A 25,052-nucleotide genomic window follows, 5' to 3' on the forward strand; every position below is an offset into this window, starting at 1 on the left:
AAATGGGACACATGTCATGTGTCCAAAAAAAAAAGAAAATTGGAATTGTTATGAGCATGAGGTGCGAAAGTAGAAGCCTAATGAAAAGAGAAGCATGAGGCACTGGGTACTGAACACGATGGGGGATCAAAGTGAGAGGGAGTTATAGAGGAAATACAAGACAGAAAAGGATAACTATGAATATTGTCTGTTTCCACACTGCTGCCATGAGTCAACAATCCCTCTGTGAGTTATGATTAATTATAAAGAGGGCGCTTCAGTCCTATCCCTGAACACAAGAACAGTGTCCTCACACAAGTCCATGCTTATTTACCTAAAACATTCATTCATTTTTTACCTTCTATCCTATATCTTAATAATAAAGTTAAAAATGAATATTTCAAGTTAAGACAAGATAAAGTGATAAAAATGGATGAGTAGGAAGCAGAATGAGAGACTGTTGCTAAGACATGTGCATCTGCTAGATGCTTAATAACATTTTACAGGTACTCAGTGGACCAACGCAATCAAACAAGAGAAATATCATTAACACATTGTCACCTACAGTTGTTATTGTGTTTTGGTGTTTACTCAGTTTTCTCAGTTATTTACAACAGAGATATTCAGTTTATTGTTTGTGAGAAAAATGAGTTACTCAGGTGATAATATAGTAATTTAAAATGATATTTGATGAAAGGGATTATCTAAGGCTGTGCTGTCCAGTATAGTAGCTGATAGTAACATATGGCTATTAAATATATGAAATGGGGCTTGTCCCAATTAAGGTGTGTTGTAAATGTAAACTGTACACTGGATTTTGAAGACTTAGTATTAAAATAATAAAATACAATAACTTTTTTATTAATTATTAAAATGATAATATTTTGGATATATTGGGTAAAGAAAAATATTAAAATTACTTTCACATTTTTTCTTTTTTAATGTGGCTAACTAGAAAATTTTAAGATGATTGGCCAGGTGTGGTGGTTCATGCCTGTAATCTCAGTGCTTTGGGAGACCAAGGTAGGAGGATGGCTCGAGGCTAGGAGTTTGAGACCAGCCTGGCCAACATAGTGAGACCATGTCCCAAAAAAAAAAAAAAAAAAAAAAAAAAAATCCCCATATCCTTTAGCAAGGAAAGGAAAAGTAAAAACAAAAAAATTTAAATTACATATATGTGGCTCATATCTGTGGCTTGCATTCCATTTTTACTAGATAGTGCTATTCTAAGGGATTTAATACATTCTTTAAATGGGATATACTCGTGAATTTAAAGTTTATGTTGTAGTTATAAATGTTCAAATGCCTTCTTTTGGAAGCAGATGTATATTTGACATCAACAAATCATATGTGACTTCTTTATAATTTCTTTCCATCTGCTATCTGGCGCAGGTGGGAAATGTTCTGAGCTACTCTGATAACACCTGAAGGGAAGAGTCACTGAAGGAAAGAGTGTCCAATTTCCTTTACATGAGCGAACCACCTTCCCTAGCCAGTCTGTGGACAGTTATGTTTAGCAAAGATTTATCCTGTGCCTGTCTACATTAGCTGACATGAATAAATGAGTATTCTGTCAGAATGACCTCTGAGGACTTGCAAACAAGTTTCAGGAAATGTTAGTCAAATTTAACTATCTGCGTGACTTTCTGGAGAGCACTGGTGAATAATAAAGACAGTAAACTCAGAATATATGTCATTGGAGATCACATTGTGAAACCAGCATTAATTTAATTTACAAAAAATTTGAAATTCTTAGGTGGGGTTTGTGAAGAATAATTCAATTCCATGTATGAAAAAAACATTCCCACTTTTTGTACAGTTGTGGACTTTCTGAAAGTCACTTAAACACTGAATTTCTAAAAATTCAGCAATTTACTGTTCAGTATAAGTATTGATGACAAAACACTATTTTGTATGTTTTTCTTATTTCTGACACATGTAAGATTAGTGCTTTTTCACCACAAGAGAAAAAAGACATTATCTTTCGAGGTCAGGGAGTTTCTGCATCTTGGTTTCAAGCTGCTAACTACATATGACATGATGAGGAAATGATACATTTTTGTATTTTTCAGGACCAAGTGTAAGCATCAGAGCTGCTTACAAAAATAATTTCAAAAATTGGTTGACAAAAGAATTCTGCAGTAAGAATTTCTGTCTTATTTTCTGGTAGAAAATCCAATTTTAGAAAAGTAGAATATTTTGTGGGTTATATTTATTCACTTCATTTTATATTTACAAAATTTCTAATTTACTAACTATAGCTATATGACTATGATTGTTTTGCCATGGGTGACATGAGTTAGAATGGTTTTTGGTACTAGATTTAACTCATTACTATCTCTTGTTTAATATGTTAAACGTGTCTTAAAGTTTGAATTTTGAGTCCTTTGATGATTTATCCATTTCTATTAATACACATCTAAATCTCTGATGTGTATAAAATGATCGTTTACTTACAATCTGGCAAGTTTTCTAACACAATTATGGTCAGCTGGAACCCTAAATGTTTTCTCTGTTTAATGTCAGGGTCAGTTTTTGCAGGTGCTATTAAAGAGGCCAAGCATCAAACTATTTGCTTCATTTATAAAACTATAAAAACAAATATGATTCTCAACCATTTAAAGTTTGCCACATATTGTTTCCAACACGAAGACATATCCTCAAGCTCTCTGGGAATACCACTGATGAGCTGCGCTGTTTGTATGCCCTGTGGGTCCTGCAGGCAATCATCTCTCTTCTACTGAACCGCTATCCAAAATTCATTCTTTCCGTTTACCAAAATGGGAAAAAAGGACTGAGAATATTGGGGAGGAATAGAAGTCATGACCTTAATCGGTGTGGTATCTTGAAGACAAGTATATTTATTACCTTTGTAAAACCCATCTCCACTTGGGAGCCATATGGAAGGATCTATGGTTATTTGATATAAAACCTACACGTATTATTATACACCAAAAGGATTGAAACAACAGAGTAAGCATCTGAGTCTACAACTTAAAAGGCATAACAAATGATATGTTTCTATCATGAAAACTGATCTTGTTTAAAGAAAAAAGCTGTTGGAAGTAAGTGAAAGTATTTCAAAGTATCTGCTACTAGCATTTTTACATTTCCTCATACCTAAAATTAGTTTTTAGTGTCTTTCCTATTTCTTGTCATAATACTGGAATTTAAAAGCATAAAGAATATGGTGCATCTCAGAAAATAATATTTTGGTATCTATTACCATTCCATGAAGACTGGAGGTACAAAAAAGGAAACAGTTTAAAATTCGTTGAAATCGTTTCATATTCCTGTTTTTCCCCTTAGCCTCACCACTAAATCAATGCGAAAAAATCTGGGAGGAATCAGAAGAAAGGTAAAATCATCACTTTAGAAACTTAAAATACAACTTTTATGCAAAGGTCGATTGACTACAGAGAAAGCAGAAGAATAATTCCACGTTGGTTTCATGTACAGTACATGAAAAGTTATTTAGAAAGCTATTCTCATTGCTTTCAGATGACCTAGGGACAGGTCTGCCTAAAAATGGGTGAGGGATTAGGTTTTGCAAGGACTTTGCCTGGCAGGTTTAGTTCGTAATCTATTTTAGTCCCTCTCCCTTTGCAATAAATTGTGTGAGTGTCCTGTGTAAATGGGCATTTATTAAATGTTTTTATTACAAAATAAATTATTGACAATGGGCTATTCTTTTTATTCAAATTTTTGGAAAAGTTTTCTTTTTTTTTTGAGATGGGGTCTTGCCCTGTCACCAGGCTGGAGTGCTGTGGCGTGATCTCAGCTAACCGCACCCTCCACCTCCCAGGTTCAAGCGATTCTCCTGTCTCAGCCTCCTGAGTAGCTGGGACTACAGGCACATGCCACCATGCCCACCTAATTTTTGTATTTTTAGTAGAGACGGAGTTTCACCATGTTGGCCAGGATGGTCTCTATCTCTTGACCTCATGATCTGCCCGCCTCAGCCTCCCAAAGTGCTGGGACTACAGGCGTGAGCCATGGCGCCTGGCCAACTTTTCTATTTGTATAACAGAGTACATTCATCCTGTTCCACATTTTCATAGCCACACCTTTTTGAAAAAAAGAATCTCTTCATAGGTAGTTAAAAAACTGAAGATTAAGTCAGGGTCCTGAAATGACTTTCTCCCTTATTTTGCAGGCATTGATTAGAAAGAAGACTATGTAAATTTATAGACTATCCAAATATCACAGAATTAGGGGGACAATTTTATGTATCATTTTGTTGTACTCAATAAGTTAGTGGAATTTGATATTAAACTTACAAGAAACTGGTAATGTATAGATCATTCTTCACAAGTACAAACATATTCCGTAAAAAGTGCTCTAGAAAAGCCTGCAGTCTCCTCAAAATACAAACACACACACACACACTTATTTTTAAAGGAGTGGATGGAAAAAAATTCCTAAAATGTCCTTGCTTTATGCTTTGGTAGCAATTTTGCCTTTCCCTTTTGAAACTGATGCATTTGTGTTCATTGACCGTGGCTTTGAATGAAGTTCTCCTCTATGAGTTCTGGGCAGGTTGCAATTGCATCACGCATTTTTTTCTCGTGAAAGGCAACAGCGTATTTTCAAAAGAGATGAGGTTCTTAAGTCAAAGAGATACAAGTTTTCCACTTGCTTTATATATAATATTAGGAAATAGTTTAATGTCTTAGTTTCTATTTTCTTTTTTTTTTTTTTTTTTTTGAGACGGAGTCTTGCTCTGTCGCCCAGGCTGGAGTGCAGTGGCGCAATCTCGGCTCACTGCAAGCTCCGCCTCCCGGGTTCACACCATTCTCCTGCAGCCTCTCCGAGTAGCTGGGACTACAGGCGCCCGCCACCACGCCCGGCTAATTTTTTGTATTTTTAGTAGAGACGGGGTTTCACTGTGGTCTCGATCTGCTGACCTCGTGATCCGCCCGCCTCGGTGCCCCAAAGTGCTGGGATTACAAGCGTGAGCCACCGCGCCCGGCCTATGTTTCTATTTTCTTAACTGCATAGGCAGAATGACTTCATGCTGTATTGTGATGAATAAATACCAAAAGTAGCACCCTATTTTGAGCATCTACTCTGATCTAGTCATGTCATATATCCTTTTAGTATCATTAATCTATAGAACAGCACTGTGGGGTAAGAGTTATTCTACTCCCCATTTGATAAAAGAATACTTATGTAAATTGCCCATGACGGTGTGCAGGTTAGCACATCGTAGCAGTCGTAGTGGTAATAACAGTAGTAAGAGTTATAGTTGCTTTTGTGACTGTGGTCATCTTACAGCCCCACATTCCCACTGTAACTGAATTGATTTAAGGATATAAAGAGGTAGTGAGATTAGGGGACACATGATTTAAAGTCAGGTTTATCTCACTAGGATTTATGCTGTTAAGCATTACACCATATTGTTGTGGGTTTGTGGAGGTTTTGTTTGTTCATCTGTTTTAATTTTAGATTTTGTACATCCAGGCACTATGCATATAGGCACTTCATCCTTAAGGGAACAATTTTTCCAAATTGTATTTTAAAACAGTTTTGATATTTATTTTTTTCTGAAAACATACTGGTATGTTACCTAAAAGGCACATTTTATCCTTGATACATTTATTTGTATGCATTTATATCAGGGAGTCAGTTCAGTGAGTTAGCTGCCTGACTGCTTGGCTAATTCTTCAACCACTGGTCTAGGTATTTCTGGTTTCCTGGTTCTTATGCAATGAGATAAAAACGTTGGCTTAGGGTAGCTTATTCTCTATGAATTACATTTGTCAAGTGTAGTAAGAGTATGGATTATTTATGTGCTTCCTTTATATTGCTATTATTGCCAATAAAGATAATCTTAATGTCTTAACTAATGATTCATATTTTTACATATAAAATTTAATCTGATGTATTAATTTCATAAATACACATAGAAATAGAATATTGCTGTATAATTTATAGTCACATCATATACCAATAGGTATAATTAGTAATATAAATTTAGCAGGATCTGTTATTTAGTATTTATTTTTAGCCTGTGCTATGCATTTATGTCTAATTAGTAAAAGGTTTTTTTACTTCAGGGAAATTTAAAATTGACGAGACAAATAGGAAAAAAGAAAAACCACTGAAGTGTGATACATTTTTCTTAGTACTATGTATTAAAGGTATTAAAGATATTAGAATACTACTTTAAAATCATGTATCATTTACTGAGATATGCATAGATTATTTAGTTTTACATTATGCTTATTAGATACCAAGTATGTGTTGAGATTCCATAGAAAGCATAGCAACATACTGAAAGCTGTGCTACCCTTTAGGAATGCTGAAATATAAAAGTTCATTGATTCTAGGGAGCAACTGTTCATTTTTGTTTGCTCAGAATTTGTCTGGTACATATAGAGGTCTGATTCATTTTAAATGCTCTAAATCAAATTAGTAACATTTAGCGAAGTGTATATATTATCCACTTTGCCGACTGTAAAATAAAAAAGTTATATACTTATAGTATGTGGATAAGAACCACTTTACAACTTAATTTTTTTCTCGCATTACTCTCTTACTGTGAATATCTATAGTGATGAGCAATGGCATTATTGGCACAGCTAGCCTTCAGAATATTTGCTCACTGTATGTCAGCATGAAGTTTACACTGCCGTTAAAACCACTGCAATTTTTACGGTTTTTTTTAATAAAGCTCTTTCTCATACATTCTTACTTCGTCTTCACAACAACCCAGTGAGAAGGCAAATAAATGGAGTGGAGATTTGTCATTTCTACCTGCCAGCATTCCAAGGCCCTTTCTACCGGGGTGCGGGGGGGGCGGGGGGGAGGCTCTTTCTACCTGGGGAGGCCCCTGAGATAAAATCGGTGGACGGTAGGGCTCCACCTCCCTCTCCCTCTACTGAAATCAAAGGAGAGTGCCCATCTCTTCTACTTCCTTGGCAGCCCAAGTGCTCACGTGATGGAGGCTCAGCCAATGAGATGATCCTGCCTGGGATTTTTTTTTCCCTAGAAATGAGTGAATCAGAGCAGCTGAGGACAGTTTGGAGCCCATTCTCATGGAGGCAGTTTGCACTGTGGGTTGTCCCTTTGGCAGTAGAACCATCTGGAGATTTCAGGGCTATCAGAGGCAACATAAGTGTCTGGAGTGGACTCCTTTGTTTCTGCCATTTTTTCCTCATGGTTTTTCGGCCTTTCCCCTTGATATGGCTTGGGTGTGTCCCCACCAGAAATCTCATCTTGAATTGTAATACCCATAATCCCCACATGTCAAGAGAGAGACCAGGTGGTGGTAAGTGAATCATGGGGGCAGTTTCTCCCATCCTGTTCTGGTGATAGTGAGTGAGTTCTCGTGAGATCTGATAGTTTATAAGTATTTGGTAGATCCTCCTGTGTTCATTCTCGCTCCTGCTGCCTTGTGAAAAAGGGGCTTGCTTCCCCTTTTGCCATGATTTTAAGTTTCCTGAAGCCTCCCCAGCCGTGTGAAAATGTGAGTCAATTAAACCTCTTTCTTTTCTAAATTACCCAGTCTTGAGCAATTCTTTTTTTTTTTTTTTTTTTGAGACGGAGTCTCGCTCTGTTGCCAGGCTGGAGTGCAGTGGCGCGATCTCAGCTCACTGCAACTTCCACCTCCCAGGTTCACACCCTTCTCCTGCCTCAGACTCCATTCTCCTGCCTCAGACTCCAGAGTAGCTGGGACTACGGGCGTCGGGCAGTTCTTTATAGCAGCGTGAGAATGGACTAATATATCCCTCAACTAGCCATCTTATATATTTATATAGCACATCCCTATCACATTTAACTTGAGTAGGTTGTGGTTTTTTGCAGCCCAGAACACAGGTGATTAGAACAATTATTGCTCTTCCCCACTTATAGATGAAGAAATTGAGCCTTACAGAGGTTAAGTAACTTGCTTGTAGTTATATAAAAAAGCCAAGCCTAAATTCTATGTCTTCTGGTTAATGGTGGTTCCTTTCACAGCACACCTTTTACCCAGATTTGTTTAGTGACCTTTGCAGACAGTGAGGTGTGCTTCCTTCCTCCTGTATATCTCCTCCATTGCAGTGCTTACTCCTAATTCCTGTTATAATGCTTTTCTGTTTGACATCATATTTGGTCTCCCTTACTGGACTGTTGAGCATCTTGGAAGACAAGGATTATATTGTATTCATCCTTTTTTCTCTCAAATGTATACTGGAGTGTCTGGGTGCATAACTTAGTACCAATAAAGATTTTAATGAGTGAGCAAATAAGTGCATAAATTACTCAATTAACTGAAAACACTGATATAGGTTCAAAGTTGGTGCTATAAGATTGATTTCAAAAAAATACGACCTATGTTCTTTACCATTCAAAATTTTAGGATATTTTAAATAAAGTGTTTTACCTTGAACATACCAAGATGTTCACAGCCGGGTACAGTGGCTCATGCCTGAAATCCCAGCACTTTGGGGGGCTGAGGCAGGCGGATCATTTGAGTTCAGGGGTTTGAGATAAGCCTGGGCAACGTGGCAAAACCCTATCTCTACTAAAAATACAAAAATTAGCCAGACATGGTGGCGCACACCTCTAGTCCCAGCTACTCAGGAGGCTGAGGCACAAGAATTGCTTGAACCTAGGAGGCAGAGGTATCAGTCAGCCAAGATTGCACCATTGCCCTCCAGCCTGGGCAACAGAGCAAGACTCTGCCTCAATAAAATGAAATAATAAAGATGATCACTTAATAAACACTTATTCTATGATTATATGCTAGGTTTTAATATGGGAATAAATAAGAATGATTCTCTCTTCAAAAAAGTGCTGCAGATGGATGGGTGAAACAGATGATTCCATAGCTCAGATAATGGAGCTATGGGCAAAAAAAAGCTGTGGTAATCTGAAGAGTGAATAGGGCAGCAGGCGCACTCTCAGCAGCCATGGGAACCACTAGACTGGCGCGGGGATGCAGCTCTAGGCAGGGTGCTGTGCACATCAAGGACAATAGCCATAATCCTTTGAAAGCTACAGAATAGCAGAAAGTGCTTTGCCTTTTCAGAATAGTGTGAGATTACTCCACTACAAAAAAATTACCTGTACTCTTAGCATAATTATTTTTTAAAAGGTTATAATCAAGTCTTGTTATAAAAAATTCGGATAATTTTAAAATTAACTATGTACCGCTTGGGAATAACACGTAAGACTATATTTTGGTTTGGCACAAAGATGAGAATAAAGATAGATCTATATCTCTAAGCATTAAAGTCCAATGCAACAGAAGGAACAAATAAATATGTATATAGAGAGATAGACACATAGAGAGAAAACCATATATATATATGTATGTGTCTATGTATGTACATATAAAATAGGATAAAAATGTGTTAATATAATTTCCATTCTTCACAAATTATGTACATGGTAGAAGAAATATTTAACTCCAAGAATGTTTTGGCATTGTTTGCAGACAATTACTACGGTACCCCAAAGCCGCCAGCAGAACCAGCACCATTATTGTTAAATGTAACAGACCAGATACTTCCAGGAGCCACTCCAAGTGCTGAAGGAAAACGGAAGAGGAATAAATCAGTGAGCAACATGGAGAAAGCCAGTATAGAGCCTCCTGAGGAGGAAGAGGAAGAGAGGCCTGTGGTCAATGGAAACGGAGGAGTAGTAACGCCAGGTTAGTCATTTACATTTTTTATGGGTTCATAAATTTACTGTTTTAGATCTAAGATATATATGTACACACATACATAGTAAGATATATATACAGATACATAGTAAGATATATATATACATATATATTTCTTACATCTGTGTGTTCACATGTAATTATTATAATTATCTTCAAAGAGAGAAGATTATATCAAATGGAAAGGACATGGAATTAAAGAAGTTGAAAGAATATGCCAAAAAAAATTTTGGCATATTCTTTCAACTACTTTAATTTTTTATTTCAATTATATAATATAGTGAATGACTGAAACCTGTATATTACAAGTCTTACATATGGTTGTGTAAAGTTTTGAGGTCTTTGTAAATTAATATTAGAGAAAATCTATTCTTAGAAATCTTGCTATGCTTGCAGTTCTCTCAGTAGAGGTTATGTCATGTGATTTAGTTTACAACTTCAATGAATATAATTTTCAAAATCACTACAACTGCAGAATGCCCATATATTTGTTTCTTTTTCCTTACCACCTGATCTGGAAACATGAAGAATGTATCTTTATACAGTAACAATGTGAAGCCACTACCCTGAACAAGCAAAGTAATAGCTGTGCCCTTGATTTATGATCGTTGTATCACATATGTGAAGAATTAGACACATTTAAAATGTGCTTGTGCAAAGTATGGATTTGCATTTTTCTTATTCTTATTACTTAATAGAGCATCAGAAATAGATTTTTAAAATGAAATTATTCGTAATTAAATATTACCAAAACAACAACAAAACTATGGCATTTTGGTAGCCTCTTGGAGTAAGTTTCCAAAATTTCATTTTATTATTATTTTTTTAATGGTAACATAGCAGTGGGCATTAAAAAAATCTAAGGTCCGTATTTAAAGCTCTTTAAAAACTGTTAGCGTGCGTACCTTTCATACATATTATTCTTAAGATATTTCTTATTACCACTTTGATGTCTATATTTTCATGTTTATTGTGCTGTTTCTCTGCTAACATAGTATTGGAATTTTTATGCTGTTATTTTTATCAAGGAAAAACTTCATAAGCTTACTTTTTATCTTCCTGTTTCAAAATGCCTATAAAAGTGTTCTTCATTGAACATAAGATGAATATAAGGAGACCAAAAATTGAATTTGTGCTAATCAAGGTATAAAACCTAAGGTGCTTTCATCTTGATTACTCAGAGGAGGACAACCTCCTCCATTAATGTATGTGAGTTAAAATATATTAACTGACTCTAGCATCATTGATTTCTAGATACAAATGCTAAAAATCACTATAAGTAATGTAACTTGTCTCCTATGAAATGATGTGGCAATTTTCAAGCAATTAGATACCTTCCTCTTTTTTGATTCTGAAGTATCTGTGTCAAAATATTTGCTTTTAATTATATAATTACATTAGAATTAAATCAATAGTACATAGCTTTCTTAGCTGATCTTTGATATGAGAAGCCAAACGACTCAGCTGGGTTGAAGCTATAACCACAACAGAAGCAGAGGCTGGGGTCATATAACATGTGCAAAATTTCTTACTGGTTAACATCCTGTGGTTAAAAATGTAAAAAGTATATTCCTGCTAAACCAGTATCATTGATCCCTATTTCATTTCTTATCTGTGTACGGCAAATAAAATGAAGTATTCTGGATCCACAGACTTTTAAACTAGAAACTTGTTTAATTATGGGGCTTACTGAGTCTAGAAAGCAAAATTTCCTTCTATTCATACCTTGCACATAAGGATGATGTGCTTTTATGGTTAGGAGGTCTTCATCACCCCCAGAGAAAGTGGATAAAACTGAACTCTTCTTGATCAACCCTAGCCATATGACTGTCTCTGGATTCCTCAGCATGATTGTAGCAGAGAACAACTGTTAGCCAACTCTAGGTTTTCAAGACAGTCAATGAATACTGCCAACAGTGGCTCTGTACATAAGCCTGCTGGACAAGTGGTCCTTATACTGTGCTTTTCTTTCCTGTTATGAGGAGATGAGAGATACACAAATTAGGCAGCCCTTCACCCACTGTTCAAAAATGAGCGGAACAGTCTCAAATCAAGAAATGGTCCATCATCCAGTATTAGAAGTCCTTTGACAATCCCGGTCCTTGGAATGTCTTTGTTTCTCTTTATGTTTATTGAGTAGAGACTTTAGGAATTTCTTTGACCTCCTCTGATGTACATTTCCCAACTCTTCACCTTTTGAAACTCATCACATTGTTTGTTTTTTAGCACAGTGTCTCTACCCTGCCTTCATGTTCTTCACATTCTTCACATTCACCAGACACCAGATTTCAAAGAAGACTGAGAAACATGGTCCTAGCCGGGTGCGGAGGCTCATGCCTGTAATCTCAGCACTTTGGGAGGCCGAGGCAGGCAGATCACTTTCATAGGAGTTTGAGACCAGCATGGGCAACATGGCAAAACTCCATCTCTGCAAAACACACACACACAAAAATTAGCCAGGCATGGTGGCACACACCTGTAGTCCCAGCTTCTTGGGAGGCTGAGGTGGGAGAATCACCTGAGCCCAAGGAGGTCAAGGTTGCAATGAGCCATGATGGTGCCACTGCACTTCAGCCTGGGCAACAGAGTGAGACCTCGTCTCAAACAAACAAAAAGAGAGAGAGAGAAACACGTAACTTAAGTTTTAGTTAACACTGCCCTATATCAACTAACTATAGTAATAATTAATATCAGACTTCAATTCAGAGCATAAATATTATAATCAATGAGGCACATTTGGAGAATATAAAAAGCATATTGAGGTAACATTATTCCATTACAAAGGAATATTGATAATGGTAATAAGCCATAAAATAATTCACTTCTTTTGAATGCTTACCATGTGTTAGGACCGGCCTAACCTCATTATAGGTATTAGTTCATTTAACTGTCTTAACTGTCCCATTAACTAGGTACTACTTTACAGATTAGGAAACTGAGATACTTTGCCTAGTAAATGGAGTTCCTATGTAGGAAAACTTGGTCCACAACCCATACGTCTGGCTGCCGTGCTATCCTGAGTCTTACATAACCAAATGCAAGCATAAATATATTTCTTAGTGATATATAAACATATAACCACCATTTTACCTGTATATCTTTCAAAGTGGCATTATAAATTTCTAGTTACCAAAAACTTCATATTGCTTTTATTTCCTGAAATCATGTACAGTGAACTTAAATCCCTCTGTGGGTATAAAAAATTCCTAGTTTTTAGAATTCTGTGCATGTAGAAGCATCAAATCTACCAATATTTGGCTTCATATATATTTAACCAAAACTTTGCTCTAAGTAAGTAAAGGTTGTAGGTGATTCCTCGGTTTATATCTGATACCTATTTTTTTTCCATCTTTTCTCCTTTGAACTAGAGATTATACTTAAACTGCACTTTTCTTTTTCTCTCAGACCTTATCTATATAAAGTCAATGACCACCTTTAAATATATAAGTTCTCCAGGAAGTTCTGCTAACATTATCAATGTTATCGAAATTCACATGACATGTGAATATTTATTTTACTGAGTGTTCATTCCTTCTGCTCAAAATTGCACCAGACACATAGAGTTAGCCCATGGCACCTAGTAAAACCATATAATGATTTTTCAGTGTCAGGACAGAAATATTTCTCGCTCTGTCATACATTGCCTTGGTAATGGAAATCAATACAATTCTATCCTTAGATATGTAGTTTTATCCTTGTCAATGATAAAAAATTGGAAACATGAAAGGAAATAATAATGGCCACTCTCCTCTAATGGATACAAACAATGGACCAGGCATAGAATACATATATTATCTCTAATCCCATAATAATTCTATACTTGTTTTATGAATGAGATACTGACATTTTGCTTAAAATCCTTAACTAAAGTAAAAGCTTATTTACTGGCAGAGTTGAGATTTGGATCTAGTAATACCTGAACTCATCCGCTCTCCAACACATGTCCCAGAACCGTTAACCATGCCAAAGACAAAGGGACTTCTGACCTCCCCAAAGTAAATCGCAATCCTGCAGCTTAAAGGATTTAGTCTACATTATATTCCATTGTATTTGTCTTTTACTAGGCTCACAGCAGTGATGTTAGATTTAATGACAAGTATGGTGTATTCTTACATCATCTTACAGATTGTTTTTGAACCGATGTTTAAAATTTATATCCCCTGGAAACTTTAACATTAACATCACCTGTATTTAGATATTTTCATCTTTCTGTTTATCTTGTTAGAGTTGATGTCAGCCCCATGGCTTCAAATTCTATAGATTTATCTGCACCCTTCACTGCTCTCCCGTGTTTAAGGTATATTTCTAACTACTACCAACTGGACAGCATCACCTAAGCATTACTTCTGCAACTTAAATGCAACACATTTCACTTAAACTCTTCTCCCACAGAACAAGCAGGCAAACCAATTCACAAAGCCCTTTACCCAATTTCTCTAATTCTACTTTTCACCCATATTCCTCAGAATTATCTTTTTGTTTCTTTCCCCCAGTCTTGGTATTGTTTATTAGGCACAAAAGGGCCAATGGCTCCCATCCTTGCCTTCGAAATATCACTGCACCATCCTAGAGCACTGCCTTACTAACTCATTTGTGGACTATAGTTCCCTAACGGATCTGTATGCCTCCAGGATCCTTCCTGATCCAAATGCCTTTTATTCCACCATAGGTAAAAATTCCTGAACCAAAACTAGGTCATGGCAGGGCGCGATGACTCACACTTGTAATCCCAGCACTTTGTGGGGCTGAGGCGGGTAGACCACTTGAGGTCAGGAATTCAAGAGCAGCCTGGGCACCATGACAAAACCCTGTGTCTACAAAAAATATAAAAATTAGCCAGACCTGGTGGCACACATCTGTAGTCCCAGCTCCTTGGGAGGCTTAGGTGGGAGGATCACTTGAGCCCAGGAAGGTCAAGGCTACCAGGAGCCATGATTGTGCCTCTGCACTCCAGCCTGGGTAACAGAGTGAGACCCTATCCCAACAAACAACGACAACAACAAAAACAGATCATACGACTATCCTCAAAACTTGAATGAGCGTCCGTTTCCATTGGTTCAAATTCCTCAGGTAGCAACTCAGGTCCTGCTATATTTGACAAGAACATCTCTGTTAGCATTGGCTCCCATTAATCCCGTATGTAAACTCCCTTCTCTCATCCACACTACACACACAAAACGTTTTCACCTGTGTGATCAGGCCATTCCCACATTTGAATTCTCTTTATTTACAATCCATTAAAAATTTTTCTTATTTCCTGGGAATCCCTTGTTGACTTTTCACAATGAAAAGTAAAAACTGATCATCTCTGAATGACAGTAATACAATTTGCACTTCTCATATATTTGGAAGGTATTAGCCTGGTACTTGTTGGTAACTTTTCATAATGCGCATGTCTGGCATCTCCATATAAATATTGTAAACATTATTAGAACAAGGACCTTTTTTTTTTTTTGAGATAGGGTTTCACTCTTGTTGCCCAGGCTGGGGTCCAATGGTGTGATCTCGGTTCACCGAAACCTCCGCTTCCCGTGTTCAAGCGATTCTCCAGCCTCAGCCTCCCAAGTAGCTGGGATTATAGGTGCCAGTCACCACACTCGACTAATTTTGTATTTTTAGTAGAGATGGGGTTTCTCCGTGTTGGTCAGGCTGGTCTTGAAATCCTGACCTCAGGTGATCCACCCGCCTCGGCCTCCCAAAGTGCTGGGATTCCAGGCGTGAGCCACAGCGCCTGGCCGAACAAGGACTTTTTTTATTTTTCTGTTTGCCTGTTCAGTGATTAGCATATATCTTTAAATGTTTCAAGTACTTAGTAAATCTTTATTTTTTAGTCAATCTTGCCTAATCTCTAGAGGATATCAGTTTTACTGTATCAACTGATTACATTCCTTTCGTGCTCATTTTACACTATTCAGTATATTTAATATGCAGTGTTTCCTAAGTTTGAAGGATATATCCCTGATCCTATATTCCTTCAAAAGTTTTATAACTAAAAAAAAGTATACAGAAGTGCATTTTAAAATACATATTCTTAGAGTTGAGAATTAGCCAGCCTCCCTAGCCTTGGCAATACCAAAGATAGATAGATGGTTAATAGTTAAGTCGATTGCATTTTTTAAAAGATTGAACTCTCCTTCAGGAAAGCAAGATCATGTAAACCAGAGTAATTAGGTTAAGCTTTCTTGGATTTCTTTTCTTTCATGAGTTACCTGCTAAACTTTTCCGGAAAGTAATTCACTATTATCTTGTAGCTTTCCCTCATGAGCTATTAGTAAGTCTAGTGCAAAGAATTATAAATGCACATAGACTTTAAAAGCATTTAAATCTCTCTGTTAATACACACACACACACACACACACACACTGCCAAGAGGAACAGGACCCATGAGAGCTACCTTCGCCAACAAAGAGAATACAGTATGTGTACACAGAGCTGCCTTCTCCAGGCCCCCAAGCCTGCAATTAGTGCAAATGAACTGCATCTCCCAGAGAGCAAACAGAGTGTCCCTTATGTGATCACCGAGTGTCCTCGGCAATGATCTCAGTTCACCATTAGGGACCCGCATCCAGGTCCTGTGCTGCTTGGCACGCTGACTGTGCATGCACCATCAGTCCTGGTTCTGTGAATGAGACCCTGTCACTGTCAGAAGAATTATGTCCTCCCTAGTGAATCTCGCTGTTTTCCTGTGAATAATGCCACACTCTGAAACCACCCCAACGCCTATGCCCTGCTTATTTTTGTGTGGGTTCACAGAGACTGCGATTTGTGTATCTACCCAGATATTTATCTTTTTTGAGCGGGGTGAGAAGGGCTTAATTTTATGATCTTGTTCCCAGAGTACTGGGTTTTATCTCTCCATTGAATGGGAAAATTTCTGGGGCTAGTTTAAATTAGCCTTCTAAAATTACATATTCCATCTATAAATGACAGGCATTCCATCTTTTCTTGAAAGAATTATTTGAAAGTTATAACTGCCCTAATTGTAAAATGTTCTGACTATCTAGGTGTAATTAAGCAGTAATGATATCACTTTAGAGTTTGTGGTGATTGTAATTTTAATAAGACTATTAATAATTTTATAATTATAATGGTAATTATATTACTATTAATATTAAACTATTATAGTGATTATAAACATACCATTTTAGTAAGGGAAATCAGGACTAGTTTTAGAAGTGTCATTTTAAATCAAGGCACAGTCATGTTTCGGTTAAACTGAAAGTAATGGATGTAAACCTCTTTGGTCCTTTTTTTTTTTTTTGGAGACAGTTTCACTCTTGTTGCCCAGGCTGGAGTATAATGGCATGATCTCAGCTCACTTCAACCTCTGCCTCCTGGGTTCAAGCAATTCTCTTGCCTCAGCCTCCCAAGTAGCTGGGATTACAGGCATGTGCCACCACGCACAGCTAATTTTGTATTTTTAGTAGAGATGGGGTTTCACCATGTTAGTCAGGCTGGTCTCGAACTCCTAACCTCAGCTGATCCACCCGCCTCGGCCTCCCAAAGTGCTGGGATTACAGACGTGAGCCACCGCACCCGGCCCTCTTCATCTCTTAAACAGATTCAGCATTGCATGCACTCAACCTCTGGGGAGAGTGTTTCTCTACTTCTCTGCAAGTTTACATAATTTGTGTGTGAGGGAGATTTGATCCATGAGTGAGGAAGGCAGAACAAGAACAACCAGCGTAGCACCTCAGGTTTCTCCAGCAGTTACAGAGAGCCCATGGAATTGTGAAAATGTTTAAGTTTCTTCAGGTTCTCCAGGCATTCTTAGAATCTAAGCTTTTTTTTCTAATCACAGTCATATATTCTCTGTAGGTCTGATTTTCACCCGTGTCCCTGTGTTTCTTATAGTTCTCCTCAGGAAAGTGATTATGATTGTTGGTGTGAAATCACAGCTACTTTATTATCAGTGATGGCTCTCGTTATTTCTGGCTGAGGACTGGCCTTTCTCTCTGCAGAGGGCATAAGGTCTCTCTGAGCACCCATTCCTTCTACATGACTCTGTCACTGGGAACAGTATTCTGATGTTTTTTCTCCTGTTTGACTTTTTGCCCTCATCAAAAAATACTTTGACTCCAATTTTGCCCCAAAGAATAGCTCTTGAATTTTCAAGATCAAATTTAAAGTCTTCCTAATTTTCTCTTTCATCTCCTTTGAATTTCCTGGAACTTCAGAAAGTGGCCTCATGTTTTACATAATACTACGCTCCTGATTAAAAAAAATTGAAGGCAAGCTCTAAGAAATGACGTATGTGCATGTTCTTTATTTCATACCTTGCTGTGGTTTTTTAAGTGTCAACATTTGTATCAGTTTCTTTCACCCCAAAGTTTGTTAAGGATTTGGGGGACTTGTTTCTTTATGATAAATATCTTTAGATATTTTCTTCTCCCCTGTTAATCTAAAATAATTTCCTCTACTAATCTTTCTGTGATTCTTTTCAATTTAGTTTTTATATCTTAGGAAATATTTTCCTTGTCACCTTCTACCCACAGACTTTGAATTTTCTATTTTCATAATTTTCCATATTCTTTTAGTACTTCAAACAATTTATAACTAATTGTGGGTTTTAGATATAGAAGAAAAATAATTTTGAGGCATGAAGTATGCATTCTCAGTAATTCACATATCCCTGGCTAGACCCCTGAATAGAAGAGATGTAATTTGCTTATAAATATTACATATATATTGGGAGGCCAAGGCAGGTGGATCACAAGGTCAGGAGTTCAAGATCAGCCTGGCCAACATGGCAAAAACCTGTCTCTACTAAAAATACAAAAATCAGCCATCGTGGTGGCACGCCCCTGTAGTCCCAGCTACTCGGGAGGCTGAGGCAGGAGAATCGCTTGAACCCGGGAGGCGGAGGTTGCAGTGAGCTGAGATCGCGCCACTGCACTCCAGCCTGGGCGATGGAGCAAGACTGTGTCTCAAAAATAAAATAAATTCTAAAAAATTACATATATAAATCATTTCTTCACAGTTTTGGGGATTTCTCCTTCCTAGATTGAGGTATCATCCCAAAAATCAGAAGCATAGTTAACCATTACACTAACTTTCCCTAATTCTAATATCTCCTTCTAGACTTATGTTTTCTCCCTGGCCTCAAATAATAAAGGGAAGCAGTTGTTTACATCTGCAAAAATATTGTATAGATATATTTGCCACACTGGTTAAGGGGCACCCCCTCTTTATACTCACATCTTTTTTTTTTTTTTTTTTTTTTTTTTTTTTGAGATGGAGTCTTGCTTCGTCACCCAGGCTGGAGTGCAGTGGCGCGATCTCCGCTCACTGCAAGCTCCACCTCCCGGGTTCACACGATTCACCTGCCTCAGCCTCCCTAGTAGCTGGGACTACAGGCGCCTGCCACCACACCCGGCTACTTTTTTTTGTATTTTTTTTTTTTTTTTTAGAAGAGACGGGGTTTCACTGTGTTAGCCAGTCTTGTCTCGATCTCCTGACCTCGTGATCCGCCCGCCTTGTTCTCCCAAAGTGCTGGGATTACAGGCGTGAGCCACTGCACCCAGCCTCATATCCTATATATTAATTATAATGAATTTTTTTTAGCACTTAGAACCACTTCAGAGCACTGAAGAGTCAAAAAGTCAATAATCAATTTACATAGAAAAATCTCTGAAGGATCACAAAGATAATTATTATTGCTAACTTGATGGCTAGAGCCCTGGGAGTAGCAGCAGGAGGGAAGCTTGCTTTGCACTGTGTCTCTCCATTGTGCTTCTGGATTTTGTACCATGTGCATGTTTCACTGTGTCAAAAAATGTATATATATATATTAGATGATGAGCAAAAAAAAGTCACTATACAATGTGCAAATATTTTAGTACCCATATTAGCATTCTTCTCATTTTAGAAGGTTTAGGAAAAGAAAGAAAATTGGTAAGAGCACTCTTTGAGCAATAATTGACAATCTTGACTTCTTTTGATCAACTGGCTGTGTAGAATGCATGACTGCTGCCTTTCTGAAGACACTGAAATGTGTCCTACACTTTTCATTACAGAGTATAATCGATAGTACAGCCACAATGAAAAATCAATTATGTAAGTTTATAAATAATTATATATTAGAAGTAAAATAATCATAATTTCATAAAATCAACACAATGATATTTTTCTTTTGTCCAAATATCAACCCTGAAGTGTTGATTTATTTACAAGAGCCTGTGGTTCAAATTCTATGCCAGCTTCCAGCAGTGAAGCAAACAGTCCTCCCACCACAATCCAATAAAACCTTAGATCAATATAACAAACACACTTTTTAATGGGATTACTGGGTTTGCACAAAAGCATGGAGAAATCTTTAAGCCCCACCACATCCAACACAGTGGCCACTACCACCGATGAGTAGAAACCAGATTGAGGAGGAGTCAGTTATAAGCAGACTAGAAAGCCAAAGTTGCCCCAGGGGTATATGAGAAGACCAAGCTTTGGACCAATATAAAACTGGGGAGCTGTGTTTCTAATTCTGCTTTCAATCAGTGCTCTCAAAGGTGCCAAAGTGATGCCAAGTTTGTAGCTCGGTAGCCCCTGGTGCCCAACAAAAGCAAATGCAGAACTCTAGGGAATTTAATAGAGAACTTGGAAAAGAATGCGCGATTTATGAAGATTGCTTTTCCTCCTTTAAATTACTTAACCCCATTACATGTCTCTATTGAGGAAGAAAAGCTCAATTGATGCAAACACCTTTTAAAGAAGAAATATTACTACCTTTATGTATATCCTTTTCTGACATTTGCATTACTTTTTGAAAACCCCTAATCTAAAAATTACAGAAAATTGACTGTATCTTTTGTTTCTGTAGGTAGAAATCATTGAAATTGCTTGACCAACTTAACTACTCTATTTAGTATTATAAATAATGAATTCAGTGGTAATAATATATAACATTTACTGAACACCTACTATATTCTAGCAGTTTACTACTCTAAGCATTTTATAGATAAGTCTCATCTAATCCTTATAGGTAGGTAACTTCATTATCCCCATTGTACATTTAAGAAAATTGAAGCATCCATAGAGTTATTAAATAACTTGTTCAACATCCCACTTCAAAGAACAGATTCAAACCTAGGTGGCCTGACACCAGCCTTAACCATTATGTTCTACTGCTTCTTATGGAGACTGTTTGTTGTTATCGGGGAATTTCTAAAGGAAACGTAAAAGATGTTTACATTTCAAATTATTCGTATTCTCTTCATGAATACTAATGTTCCCCGATCCTTTTTTCCTCTCAGCTTAAATGTTTTCCAGCCATGCCTACTTCCAAAGAAATAATATGAAGACAAGGAGAAAAAATTATTGGATTTCTTAAAAGCTGTCACATAGCCATTATAAATATAAATCACAGGGTAAAATAAATTTTGGAAACTCAAACTTTATGACAGTTTAAAGAAATAAATTTTTCTATCTACCTTAAAAACAAATCCTTCAATTATTTTCTCTTATTTCAAAACATGGCAGTTACAGAAAGCTGCATGTTAACTGTATACATAGACCGTGTCACATGAAAATATGGACGAGATATAAAATATGTATTCTTCTTCTTGAAATGGTTTTATCTTGGCTTCTGGTTATTCTTTAATGAAACTGGGTGAGGACATTCAAAACCAAGACATTCTAATTTATCATTGGTCTTGTACCTGAGCGGCAACGTGTTAGATACTGGCAGGGCAATAAACATGAAAGCAAACGGAATGGCTGCTATGCATATTTTTGTAATATCAAAACCTTAGACTGGACCAGAACCACAGAATTTATAAGGACTGAACTAAATGCACAAATACATACATTTATTCTCTCCCAATTAAACGCTTTCAGTCCCTGAACTATGTACAGATCTTTGAGCCCTCCTGAATTTCTTATGGAAAGGAGAAAATTATATTTACTGAATTCAACAAAACCCTCAGGGCAGGCAAGATGAAAGGAATTAAATTTCGTAATTCTTCACAACAGTTAAAGTGTAGGTATTAATAAAATATGTTTTTATAGGTCATTGTTTATAAGACTATATGTTATAAATGTCTGTTTTGTGCCCCAATGTTTCTATAGAATTTCTAGGAATTCTATTTAACAGTCCTAGTCCCATAGAAAATTTTTCATCCTTGGCATTCTTTAAGAAGAGCTGTTTCTTCTTTACTGAAATATTCTTTGTTTTCATTGTCAGTGAAAAAAAATTCTTGTTCTGGTTTGAACGACATCTAAGAGACACAGAAACGCAATGGGGAATGCACAAAAAATGTCAGTGTTTGATAAAGTCTGTTCGTTTTAGCAGTAAATAAGGAAAACATTATATTTTACATATGAAGCTGAGGCAGGAGAATCACTCAAACCCGGGAGTCGGAGGTTGCAGTGAGCCAAGATCGCCACTGCACCCAGCCTGGTGACAGAACGGGGCCGCGTCTCAAAGAAAAAAAAGACTATTTTCAATTTAACAATAAAAGCATACTGAGAAATGCATCTTAAAAGTCAAAAAGAACAATTTTACTTAGCCACTTCCTAATCAAATATAGCTTCACGCCACTATAAAAAAGGTAAAACATGCATAGGTTATTTGGCTCCTTCTCCCTAGTCAGAATTTAAATAGTCCAGGAATTCTCAAACCACAGATCTCACACATATATGATGTGTGCGAGAGCATGCTTACATGCACATGTTTCTCATCAGACTGCGTGGGACTAGGAATACTCGCAGGAGTAGCTGACACAGGCAAGCTTGGTTGGCGTGTAAGGTCTGGTTATTTCCCTCCCATTATTACGAAGTTTGCTGTGTTCTTAACGGGTAATTTCTTAATGATTTACACAATGTCCAATATATGTCATTTTTTAAAAATTTAAGCCAATACAGAAGAAAGATATATTATCTAAAATGCAACAAAGTTAATTTCTATTTTCCATATTAATCAGGGAAACAAATATGATATAGCATGAAACGATAATTTGCAGTCCTTGAGATGTTAAATATTGGTTCAGTGGATTACACAATGAACTGATCTAGTACACCATTTTATGAGTTGAATTGTGTCCCCCACCCCCAAATTCATATGTTGAAGTCCAAACCCCCAGTATCTCAGATGGTGACTTTATTTAGAAATATGATCATTGTAGATGTAATTAGTTAGGACGTGGTCATCCTGGAGTAGAGGTAGACCCTTCATCCAGTATGACTGGTGTCCTTATAAAAAGAAGAAATTGGAACCCAGATGTGCACACAGGGAAAATACCATGTGAAGACTGCAATTATGCTGCCATGGGCCAAAAAACTACCAGAACCTAAGAGAGAAGCCTGAAATAGATCCTTCCATAGTGCCTCCAGAGGGAGCTGGCCCTGCCAACGCCTTGATATAGGACTTTAGCCTCCCGAATGTAAGACAATAAATATCTATTATTGAGGCCACTCAGTTTGTGGTGTTTAATTATGGCAGCCCTACAAAATTATTACATATCATTTGGACCACATTCTCCTTGACTGTACACTGCCTAGCTTAGTGCCTGATGGTTAGTATGCTCTAAATAAATGTTTCTAATAATGCAGGAAATATAAGACCAGTTTCTCCTCTCACCGACAAATATTGGAGTTCCTCAGACAACTGCTTTAGGTACTCTTGTTTCTAATTGCTACACTGTCTTCCTAGAAAATTTTATTCAGTTATTTTATGTCATTGAGTATCACTTAACAAATCATTATTGTAGTACTCTATACAGAGTTGCTCAGAGTTGGGGGAGACACATCTTCTCCACCCTCCATGTTGCCTTGAATGTCTAGGAAAGTACTGAATTTGCATTCCACCATCTCTCTTACTCACTCTGCCCAGAAGAGGTGCAGGGATTTATTTGAGTGATACAACTTGGAAGACGAACCTGGACCTTCTTGGCTCAGTTTCTCTTTTCTTCCTCTAAACATTCTGCTTTGCCCTTCTGGTAACAGATTCTACCCCTACATGGAAGCCCTGCCCTGGTTCCACACTGCCAATGAATAAATTGGTCCTCTGGGTTTTGCCAGAAGCCCCTGATTCTCACATTAAACCGCATCCCTAGGTGAGCCTTTGTGAGTAATAAATATGGGAATGTTATGGATCTTTATTTGCCTTATTCATTTTTTTGTCTTATTTTGTTAAGATGAGAGAGGTAGGTGCTACTTACTGCTTCCCTCTCAGCTTAGTTCACAGCAGCCTGATAAAAAGGTCTATAATCTCCCCCATTAAGGTCTTGTCAAGTATCTTACACATTATAGATATTAAATTCGTGTTTGCTACTGTAATGCTTGATTAATTAAGAATAAAGAAATGAATGAATAAACAGATAGATAAACTGGGAGAACTTTGTCCAGTAATCTCTGATACATCAACAAATATGATTATAGACTTCTCCAAAGACTAGATCCTTTTTTAAGAGATGTCCTACATTTCTCTTGAGAATTTAATGGTATTACACAGTGGAAGGAAAGTTCATTTGTCCATAACCAAGCTTCTTGAATGACTTCTCTATTAGGATAATTCTGTATTTTCTTTTCATTCATTTTTTAACCTATTCCAATCTGGCTTCACCAACCACTCCACCGTAAATACTGCCATAACTGGCAGCCACTGTCACCAGTGATCTGCACATCATTCGGTTCTATAGATTTTATGTCCTTGTCTTGCTGCACTGTGCAGAAGCGTTGGCCACCATTAAGTGTCTTGTCTTCAACACCCTTTGCTTGGCTTTTGCAACATGAAGGTTTTTTAATTTTCTCATTACTTCCATGGCTGCCCTTTCCTCTTCTCTTTTACCAGTCCATTGTTTCAGTGACTTAAATGTTGAAGTTCATCAGACAGCTGCTCCAGATTCTTGTTTCCACTTCTCACACTGTCTCTTGGCAATTTCATTTACTCATGGCTAAAATTATAGTACCATCTAGCCATATGCTGTTGTCTTTCACGTTTATTTTTTTTCCATCTAAGAATCTCTGACTTGACATCTCCATGAACCTCTAACTCAGTGTGCCCAAAACCATATGTATAGCCTACCCCTACCCCACAGAATCCTACTCCCCCTTCCCTGTTTCCAATCTCAGTGAAAAGCCTTGCCACCCACCATGGCAGGTTATAAAATCTACCCTCTAAATATTTTTTCATCCACTTCTTTCCATCTCTATGCCACCATCATTACTTTTTGAGAGCACAAAAATAACTTTCCACTGCTCTATAAACATCTACTCTTGCCACCCTCAAATCCCCAGAATAGTTAAGGAGATCTTTGTGGGAAATGAAAATCTAATTTTGTAATCTGCTTCAGTAGAACACGCAGTATCTTCGCTCTCAGGACACACTTCCAGATCCTGAGCATGCCTGGTAGGGCCTCCCCTAATCCAGCCATCATTTATTTATTTCTCCCTTACCTTCTTCTGAAAGAACCCTCAGATGTTGTAG

The 25,052-nt window shown here is 37.2% G+C and overlaps 1 protein-coding gene across 11 annotated transcripts in view; it reads left to right on the plus strand.

Moving 5' to 3' along the window:
• Nucleotides 1–25,052, plus strand: part of MAGI2 (membrane associated guanylate kinase, WW and PDZ domain containing 2) — a 1,470,566-nt gene that overhangs the window by 935,484 nt on the left and 510,030 nt on the right. For all 11 annotated transcript variants that reach the window (XM_055283428.2, XM_055283421.2, XM_055283424.2 and 8 more), the window contains one exon: nt 9,404–9,619. In XM_055283428.2, coding sequence (XP_055139403.1) covers nt 9,404–9,619 — 216 coding nt within the window. The remainder of the gene's footprint in view (nt 1–9,403; nt 9,620–25,052) is intronic.

This window comes from Symphalangus syndactylus, chromosome 6 (assembly GCF_028878055.3).
Source record: "Symphalangus syndactylus isolate Jambi chromosome 6, NHGRI_mSymSyn1-v2.1_pri, whole genome shotgun sequence".
NCBI classification, from domain to species: Eukaryota; Metazoa; Chordata; class Mammalia; order Primates; family Hylobatidae; genus Symphalangus; species Symphalangus syndactylus.